This window comes from Myotis lucifugus, unplaced genomic scaffold (genome assembly GCF_000147115.1).
Source record: "Myotis lucifugus unplaced genomic scaffold, Myoluc2.0 scaffold_281, whole genome shotgun sequence".
Classification (NCBI taxonomy): domain Eukaryota; kingdom Metazoa; phylum Chordata; class Mammalia; order Chiroptera; family Vespertilionidae; genus Myotis; species Myotis lucifugus.
Genome location: NW_005871329.1, coordinates 1,170,282 through 1,180,816, shown reverse-complemented (window position 1 = coordinate 1,180,816; position 10,535 = coordinate 1,170,282). Strand labels below are relative to the sequence as shown.

The 10,535-nt window shown below is 38.0% G+C and overlaps 1 protein-coding gene across 2 annotated transcripts in view; it reads right to left on the bottom strand.

Annotated features, from left to right (window-relative positions):
- Nucleotides 1-10,535, bottom strand: part of MUT (methylmalonyl-CoA mutase) — a 38,371-nt gene that overhangs the window by 23,039 nt on the left and 4,797 nt on the right. For both annotated transcript variants that reach the window (XM_006099715.3, XM_014465200.2), the window contains exons 2-4: nucleotides 6,866-7,290; nucleotides 5,268-5,635; nucleotides 657-814 (exon numbers count right to left, since the gene is read on the bottom strand). In XM_006099715.3, the coding sequence (XP_006099777.1) occupies nucleotides 657-814; nucleotides 5,268-5,635; nucleotides 6,866-7,250 (911 nt within the window). In that variant the 5' untranslated portion in view covers nucleotides 7,251-7,290. The remainder of the gene's footprint in view (nucleotides 1-656; nucleotides 815-5,267; nucleotides 5,636-6,865; nucleotides 7,291-10,535) is intronic.

The following is a 10,535-nucleotide window of genomic DNA, read 5'->3' as shown; positions in this document are numbered from 1 at the left end:
TTTGAGAACTGCTGTCATAATAAGTATGCAACAATCCCTCATATGAGCATTCACTAGTCTATAAACTCTGAGGGCAGAAGCCATATTTTTCACATGCTACATTCCTAGTGCTTGGCCCAGAGCAAACCTTAGCATGTTATTGCTCATCAGACTGATTTTGATCTCCATATTTAAATGCTTCATAAACTTCTTTTACGTCTGTTCATGTTGTCATATAATTTTATTAACAAGGTGTTTGAAAAAAAATTTTTAATAGCACTGGCATACCAAATTTATAAGTGCACCAGATGAAAAACTAAAATGTAATCGGTGACTTCTGTATTTTAAACTTTCATTGAAAAAATAAAAACAAATCTATCTTAAGCATTATATTCACATTTTAATATTATTTGTCAAAACGTGCCACTTAATTGTATTCTCTGAATATCACAGGAAACAAGATTCTTATTTACCAAGAAGTATAGTCAAACTTTATTCTGATTTTTAATTATGAACAGTATTGACTTATTCTCTCATTATTACTCTGATAAAACAATAGAATATAGTATAACACATATAAAAATTCATTTTATCAATATATTTTGCTGTGTGTACTCATGAAATAGTCCTATGCATTTTCTTAACGTTGAGGCAATATCCGAGTTTACTTTACTCACCTTGGTGCAAATTCATCAATTGTCAGGCCAGCTTGGATTCCAGTTCTACAGTACTCCAACCCATCTGCTATAGTATAGGCCAGTTCCAAGATGGCATCCGCTCCTGCTTCCTGCATATGGTATCCACTGATTGAAATTGAATTAAATTTTGGCATGTGCTACATAAAATAAAATCAAAACACAACAATGAATAAAAATATTAAAGGTTCTATTAAATCTATTTTATAAGACAATATTATTTTTAAATGATGTTCAACTCAGATATACTAAGTAACTTAGCTTATAATATTAACTGAAAGTATTTAATGCTTACTTTGTTACATTTAATTCACTTGCCAATTTAAATGACTGATCCAATGAACCTTTAACACCATCACCTTTATTTTTTTTAAATATATTTTTATTGATTTTTTTACAGAGAGGAAGGGAGAGGGATAGAGAGTTAGAAACACTGATGAGAGAGAAACATCAATCATCTGCCTCCTGCACACTCCTACTAGGGATGGGCCTGCAACCAAGGTACATGCCCATGACTGGAATCGAACCTGGGACCCTTGAGTCCGCAGACCGACGCTCTATCCACTGAGCCAAACCGGCTAGGGCAACACCATCACCTTTAACACCAAAAATTTAAACTTCAAAATTAGCTGGCTGAGGTCAGGAATGTAACTTTTGCCCTGAGAACTGAATAAAGACATCTTTAATTCAAAACCAATGACTTTAACCTCATAAGAGGTCCTAAGACCTCATAACTTTGGGCTAATCTGCTGAAGATATATAAATTTAATTGTTATTTACTTGTTACTAATTATCTTATTTGAATGAAGTCATTGAACATGAGTAAGTACACAATATAGAAACAAACAGGAAAATTATTCAATCCCAAGTACTACATATTGAAACAAAACAGGATAAAATCATGGCAAAAATCAAAGATTTCAGTTTAATTTACTGAGATATTTAATGCTATGCATATCTCAGACAGATTCTTTCTACCATAATCACTAAGAAAACAGCATTTCCACTATTCTCCTAAAATTTCAAGTTAGATAGGATACATATCACACATATTCTCAAGAGCCAAAAAATTATTATCCTTCCCCAAAATTAACCAAACATAAAATAATAAAAACTAAGTGACCAGGAAGATAACTGGAAGTCACAGTGGTTAAGAACATGGGCTCTGGAATCAGAGTGCTCAAATTCTAGCTGTCACTTAACTAGCCATGAGACTGACTGCAGGCAAGTTTCTCGACCTTGTTATTCCTGCATTTCCTAAAGTATAAACTACAGCTGAAACCGGTTTGGCTCAGTGGATAGAGCGTCGGCCTGCGGACTGAAAGGTCCCAGGTTCGATTACGGTCAAGGGCATGTACCTTGGTTGCGGGCACATCCCCAGTGGGAGATGTGCAGGAGGCAGCTGATCGATGTTTCTCTCTCATCGATGTTTCTGACTCTCTATCTCTCTCCCTTCCTCTCTGTAAAAATTCAATAAAATATATTTTTAAAATAAATAAATAAAGTATAAACTACAGATAATGATTGTACCTTCCTCATGAAGTTGTTGTAGGATTAAATGAAATGATTCATCTAAACCACTTAGTATTATGTCAGTGCACAGTAAGCACACAAAAAATTAGTTGGCCTAGCCGGTGCTCAGTGGTTAGAACGTCAGCCTGTGGACTAAAGGGTCTCGGTCATGTGCCATAGGCAACCAATCGATGTGTCTCTCTCTCTGTCTCTCCCCCTCCCTTCCACTCTCTCTAAAAATCAATGGAAAAAATACCCTCGGGTGAGAATTAACAACAACAAAAAATTAGTTGTTCTAGCATATCATGTGGATTATCTGTATTTTACTTTGCAAATATTTTATTTATAACTAACTAAAAGCTCTTTAAAATTTTCCATCACAAAAGCAATAAGGGACTTCAATTCCATGGAAGATACTACTTGAGTATACTGGGAATTTACAAATAAGCAAGGAAACAAACATGTGCTTCTCTACCAAGAGGAGTTTTTAGTAGCAGGATTTCTTTAATAATAATAAAAATACCAGACTATTAAAATATTATTCAGCCTTAAAAAGGGAGGATAGTCTAACACATGCTACAACATGGATGCTCCATGAGGACATTATGCTAAGTGAAATGAGCCAGTCGTACAAAGATAAATACTATATGGTTCCCTTTATATGTGGTGCTTAGTCAAATTCATAACGATTAAAAAGTAGAATGGTGGTTGTGAGGAAGGAGGGGATAATGGAAAGTTAGTACTTAGATACAGAGTTTCAGTTTTGCAAGATTAAGAGTTCTGGAGATGAATGGTGGTGATGGCTGCAAAACAATGTGAACGTACTTAATGGCACTGACTATACACTTAAAAATGATTAAGATGGTAAATTTTATGGTATGTGTACTTTGCCACGATTAGAAATTTTTTAAGGAATAATACAAAAGTTTACAGTTTACAAGCACTTTAATACAACATTATTTGATCAATATCTGAAACTGGCACTTTTATCATTTTTAAGAAGGACTATATATAAAGCAATTTTGAGCTTGTAGAGGACATTAGGATATTTTACAAGGTGAAATGTACAAGTGTGGCAGCACACACTGCTATATTCTCCACTCTCCTATAATACCTGAACTATAAATTCAGAGTGCCAATGTCCAGAACTGCACTTCCAATCTTCCCTCACTACTGGTGTGTGTCCATTGAGGCATACAAGTAGAAATTTGGTTTGTTCCTTCTGGAAGTTTACCTTTTATCAGATAAGCCGGGTCCCTCTCTTCATACAAACACACCTGGCCCATGAGCTGGCACACTAACAACAGAGGAGAAGCCAGATGAAAGGAAACTGGAACCCTGTGACTGTGGTGGTTTCTGACAGCCCCACCTTACTACTACATGAAAGAGAACTGCCTCCTATTTAGTTTAAGCCACTACTTTTTGTATATCTGGGTTTGTCATATGCTATCCTCCTGGGCATGTGTTCTTGACATTGAAAAGGGTGACAGAAATGTACAATTCTATACAATATCATTTTCATGGACAGATGAAATCTAAGAAAATAAATACAATTGCAAAGTGTAAAGGCTAAATGTCAATAGAGGAGAATATGCCCTAACCAGTTTGGCTCAGTGGATAGAGCATTGGCCTGCGGGCTCAAGGGTCCCAGGCTCGATTCCGGTCAAGGGCATGTACCTTGGTTGCGGGCACATCCCCAGTAGGGAGTGTGCAGGAGGCAGCTGATCGATGTTTCTAAGTTTCTATCCCTCTCCCTCTCCCTTCCTCTCTGTAAAATATCAATAAAATACATTTTTTTAAAAAAAGAGAATATGCAATACTTGTAAGAGTTCTGAGATAATAGCAATTGTAAGAAGTGAAAAAGATATAGATTTGATGGTGGAAGTGAGATTTGTCCTTTACTATGAAATAGTGGTTTAACTTTAAGTTTAGTGAAGAAAAGGAGAGGATTACTATCAAGAAACAAAGTGAGTTGTTGCTCATCGACCCAGGAACCAAAAGGTCACAGTTCAATTCCTGGTCAGGGCACATGCCCAGGTTTTGGGCTCAATCCCCAGTACAAGGTGTGCAGGAGGCAGTTGATCAATGATGTTTCTCTCATCGATGTTTCTATCTCTCTATCCCTTTCCCTTCCTCTCTCTCTAAAAATCAATAAAAACATTTTTTTAAATGCTTAAATTATATATTTTTTAAAAAGAAGCAAAGTGAGAATGATGGAGGGAAATAAATATATGAGTTATCCAAAGGGAAATTAAGAAACCAGGTTTCCTGTGGAGGGACTGCTGTTAATATAAGAACATTATAAGGTCTTATTTTCCCACCACTCTGATTGAGAAAGATGAACCTAATTCAGGGGTGAAATATTAGGAGACTCATTGTACTTTTTAATCCAGCAATTTCCAATCTTTTTCATCTCATGGCACACATGAACTACTAAAATACTGCAGCACACCAAAAAATATATATTTTGCTGATCTAACAACAAAAAAAATAGCTACATTTTTTATTCATTCACAGCAGATGGCCATTGTTGTATTGGCTGTTGTCATTTTTTTATTTGACAATCTAAGGTAAAAGAGATCAATGCCTGTAACTAAATAGTCAGGTATTGCATGTTTTAAAAATTCTTGCAGCACACCAGTGTATCATGGACACAGTGGTTGAAAATTGCTGTTCTAATACAATTTTTAGCAGAAATAAAGCTGATACTTTGATTCCCATCTGTCTGACACCAGTGTCTATTCACAACTGAAGAAATGAAGAAGTATTAATTATGGGCCCTCTCTGATTATAAAAATTTCAATAATAAAGAAAATACAGTAAATGTCTAGTGTCCAGATTTCTACAACTGACTCATAACATTAGTACATGACTCATAACATTAGTACATGAAAGACAAAAAAAAAAAAAAACTAACACACATACACAAAAACTAAACAAGACAAAAAACCCCACATCTGACTTTATACTACAATAAGTATTACTCAGTCAGTTACTGAATTCAAATTAGGTTATGGTATTTTATAAAAATTCCTACATTCACAGAACTACAGAAAAACCTATAATAAACACAAAGGATACCTGTGCTGTATATTCGAAGATGTCAGCAATAATTTTCATGGATGGTTCTGGAGGAAAAATATAAGTATTTCTGACCATAAACTCCTTTAGTATATCATTTTGGATCGTACCAGTAAGTTTCTCTTTAGGTACACCTTGCTCTTCTCCAGTTACTATAAAATTTGCAAGAACTGGAATAACTGCTCCATTCATGGTCATGGAAACTGACATTTTTTCTAAAGGAATTCCGTCAAAAAGAATTTTGGTATCTTCCACACTGTCAATTGCAACTCCAGCCATTCCAACATCACCACGGACTCGAGGGTTGTCTGAATCATAGCCACGATGTGTTGCCAGATCAAAGGCAACTGATAATCCCTGTTGGCCAGCTAAAGATATAAAGAAAAGATAATGTCAGCTTAAAGAGTGTGGCATATAAGTTAACTGATTTGCCTATCACTAGTAAGTGTTGATTCATCTCATCATAGTACACTTTTATAACAAACATTTTTATGTTTGTAAATGTCAAAACAAATTTAAATAGATACTTTATTTCCTAAGACAGTCGGTTGTTTCCCATGTGCTAAAATGCACAAATTGAGTTCCAGACCTCACTATCAGAATGAAAGAAACAAAACAAAACACCTCATTTATGTTACGTCCATTTGTGGATTTTTTGTATCTTAACCATTTTTGATAGAAATATGTTGATGATTCATGTCAAGATTTGGCAGTTTATACATAGTTAACAGTATTGAGTATTTCTATGCTCACATTTTTTTTCATGTGATATGGTCATTACAGGATGTCTTGGCTATTCAAATATTCTGGGAAACTATGAAAATCATGCGAAAAGCTGAAATATTCTACACTAAATATAAGTTCAGTCGTCTATGGCCAATACAAACTTATAGTCCAGCATTCAAACAATATGACTTTATAATAGATCAGAAAGAAGAAATAGTAAATATGATTTTCAGAGAATGAATGCCAGATTGCACTGAATATATTTATACCACATTATTATTTATTACTTTCTTTGGACATCACTTAATCCCTTTTAGCCTCCAATTCCTACCCTAAAATAATGTTTATTAAAACTTTTCAAAGACAAAGCCAATGTCTCTTTTCTTCTTACAATTTCACTTCACCTAATTTCTTTTACACAGTGTGCATGGAAGTGTTTTTTGCTTTCAAGAACTGAGTATTTTGCCCTGACCGGTTTGGCTCAGTGGATAGAGCATCGGCCTGCGGACTCAAAGGTCCCAGGTTCGATTCCAGTCAAGGGCATGTACCTTGGTTGCAGGCACATCCCCAGTAGTGGGTGTGCAGGAGGCAGCTGATCGATGTTTCTGACTCTCTAGCCCTCTCCCTTCCTCTCTGTAAAAAATCAATAAAATAGATTTTAAAAAAAAAAAGAACTGAGTATTTTATTCTGGCTCACTATCCTTTGACCATGGAAGTTGAAAAACATTCATTGTTTTCAGAATACAATCTAAACTACAAAATTATAAAATAACTATTATCTTTACAGAAATTAACCAACCTCCCCTCAAAAAGAAACCAAGATGAGAAAGTGTATGTTTGATCATAAATATTATATCTCATTAAAATCTCACCCTTAATATTGTCCTTATAGAACTTATTGCTCTCTTCCACAGTGCTAAAGCCAGCATACTGGCGGATGGTCCAGGGCCTAAAGGTGTACATGGTGGGATATGGTCCACGTGTGAATGGCTTCACTCCTGGAAGTTCTTCAGGTGAGTCCTTGGTATCCCTGCTGGAATATAAGGGCTTTATGGAGATCCCTTCTGGGGTGCGCCATATTAGGTCCTCTGGATTTTTGCCTTTCAGCTGCTTTTTAGCCAGGGCAGCCCATTCTGGGTGAAGGGGTTGTTTTTGATGTAGAAGTCGCTGCCATATAAGTCTGGAGCCTGACGACTCTTTTAGTTGCTTCAGATGATGAGGTGAAAGCAAAACAAGCCGATTCTTAGCTCTCAACATGATGGAGCATGGAAAACACCCAACAGAATCAAAAACTGATCTAGAAAAAGAGCACAGGGTATATTTATTTACAAGAGAAAGGCAAAATGGGAGCTATTAGTGAGAAAAGAGAAAGAAGAAGGTATATTAGTGTGATTTTATCTCTTCTTCTTTTCTGTTTCCTGTATCTGATCGTTTATAAATGGCCCGTCTTCTCACAACTACTATTATTGTTCTAGTCGTCTTCCTCAATAGCCTCGTAGCTGATTTTACTAACCAGTCTTGGCCCCTCTAATTTATTCTACACACTGACAGCAGAGCAAATCTGATGTCACACTGCTCTTAAAGATTTTTCAAAGGCTCTGCATTGTAGAGAGGATATAGTATATAGCATCTTAATTGATTCTTTTCATTCAAAAGTTTTTCATTTAACACTTATTTAATGACAGGCATTGTGTTGGCTGCTGGATAAAAAGTGGTAAGGAAGACAAACAGGCATTTAAGGCCTTCATGACCTGCTTGCCTCTCAGACTCATCTCTGCCTTTTTCCTCAATCTGTATTCTATAGATACTGGATTACCCACAGTTCCCTGCATATGTCAAAGTTCTTTGATTTGTTCTTGCTCTCCCACCTGCCTTGAATGTTCTTATTTGGCTAATTCAGCTAAGATATCATCTCTAATATACAGGGCTTTCTATGGGCCCAGCACTGCTTTAAGAACTTTATACATAAAGTACCAATTTTAATTTTCACAACACTAAGAAATAGGTACTAATATTATTACAGACAAGGAAACTGAGGCACAAAAGAGCCAGCATTTGAATCTAGGCAGTCCCATTTCAAAGGCCTTGAATTGAACTAATATACTCACAGCCTCTCCTTGAATCCACAAGCTGGGCTAAATGGCCTCTTCAGTAATCTATAGAACTCCGTTTCCCTATTTATACATCTACTAGTGGCTCAGTGCACGAATTTGTGCACATTGAAAGGAAATTAATTAGAAGAAATATATTGATGTCGCTATTCACCCTTTCTCTATAATAGAAATGTCAACCAAATTCACAATTGACAATGACAGATCAAAACACATGCGTGCAATTGGCGCCAGCGAGAGCTTTTTACTAGTATGTATCGCACATGCACAAGTCAACTTAACCTTTTATAGATATAGAACAAACTTGCTTAATTAGACCTGCTTTCTGATTTAGCTAAACTTTTTCCAGACCAGTGAAGTACCCCAACTTCTCTTTCAGGTAATTGTCAGCAACACATTAGTAAATATCAACATGAAGTAGATTATTATTATAGATCACGAAAGGAGAACAAAGGGTAAAATATTTAACTGCAGTAGTGTTTGACTATATTCTGCGCAGTGAGAAAACCTGAAGTCATTTTCAAGATTCACCATTTCTTCTTTTCAGTCGGGTCAAGGTTCTAAGCTTTCTAAATCTCCGTTTTCTGGCTAATGAAAAGAAAATAGGATTCCACCGAGTCTCCTATCTACTCCAGGACTTCTGTGAGGATCAAACGAGATGAGACACGGGAAAATGCTTCACAGATATTTGGTTACAGTGTAAAGTGTTTCCACCTGGCTAAAGTCTTCCTGGGCTGAAGAAACTGCAAGGAGGCTAGGGAGAGGAAGTTGGGTGTTGCTACTTGATGTCATTACCCAGATGGAGGGAAGGACACTTAGCATATTAGCCTTTTATATAGACAGACCATCTCCCATGTGACAACATATTAGAATACTATCTTTTATGCTTCTATAAAATGCATTTATTTATGTAAGATACATTTGTTATCTACATAAAATACACGTCTATAAAATCATATATACATCTCTCTCTATATATATAGGGGTTGGCAAAAGAAGGTTTATAGTTGTATGAATATCCTATATAATAAAGAGGTGATATGCAAATTGACCCTCACACCCTCACAAGATGGCTGCCTACGACCAGGCCAGCAGGGGGGTTAGTGAGGGACGACCAAACGACTGAACAAGCAGGCTGTGTGGGGCGACCAGGCTGGCAGGGGGGTTAGTGAGGGACGTCCAAACGACTGAACAAGCAGGCTGCATAGGCTACGACCAGCCCAGCAGGGGGGTTAGTGAGGGACGACCAAACAACTGAACAGCAGGCTTCTTGGGGTGACCAGGCCTATGGTGAGGCCATGAGGGGGGACCAGGCCGGCAGGGAGAACCATTAGGGGCGACCAGGCCAGCAAGGGGGCAGTTGGGGAAGACCAGGCCAGTGGGGGGGGGGGCAGTTAGGAGCAACCAGTCTGGCATGCAGAGGCAGTGAGGGGCGATCAGGCCAGCAGTGGGGGGCAGTTAGGGGTGACCAGGCAGGCAGGCAGGTGAGCAATTAGAAACCAGCAGTCCAGGACTGTAAGAGGGATGTCCCCCAAGGGTCCCGTATTGGAGAGGGTGCAGGCTATGCTGAGGGGACCCCCCATGCACAAATTTCGTGCACTGGGCCATATATATATATATATATATATATATATATACACACATATATATACACACACACACATACATATTTCTTCTCTGCTAGTCTATACTATACACTGGTGTGACATTAGAGCTACATATTCCTTATAACTAGCACAGAGTCTTACACTAGGTATCTAATTCCCATTAAGTCCAATTTCATCATTTTACTATGTAGAAATTTAGGTCCACAGAAATCCTATATAATAAAAGACATGCAAATTAACCGTCCCTCCGCTATGCTCAAGCCACTCCCACAAGCCACGCCCACAAGCCAATGAGTGAGTATGCAAATTAACCCAACAAAGATGGCGGGTAATTTGCATACACAGAGCAGAGTGGGAGAGCTGGCAGCTTGGGGGGACGTGGCTCCATCGGTCGCTTCCTCGGTCACTCCCTTGGGGGGACGTGGTTCCCTCGGTTGGGGAAAACCCAGAGTGTGGGGAGCACCAGGAATGCTGGGAACCATACTTCTGATGGCAGCCCCAAGACCGGATGTGGAAGCCCAGAGTGCAGGGAGCACCAGGAATGCTGGGAATCGCAGTTCTGGTGGCAGACGGATCTCCTAGACCAGGGGTCCTCAAACTACGGCCCGCGGACCACATACAAATACAAATATTGTATTTGTTCCCGTTTTGTTTTTTTACTTCAAAATAAGATATGTGCAGTGTGCATAGGAATTTGTTCATAGTTTTTTTTTAAACTATAGTCCGGCCCTCCAACGGTCTGAGGGACAGTGAACCATGAGAGTGTGTCTAAGGGGCCAGGACCCCTGCCTATAGACCCTCGTCCATGGTTCTCAACCTTTCTA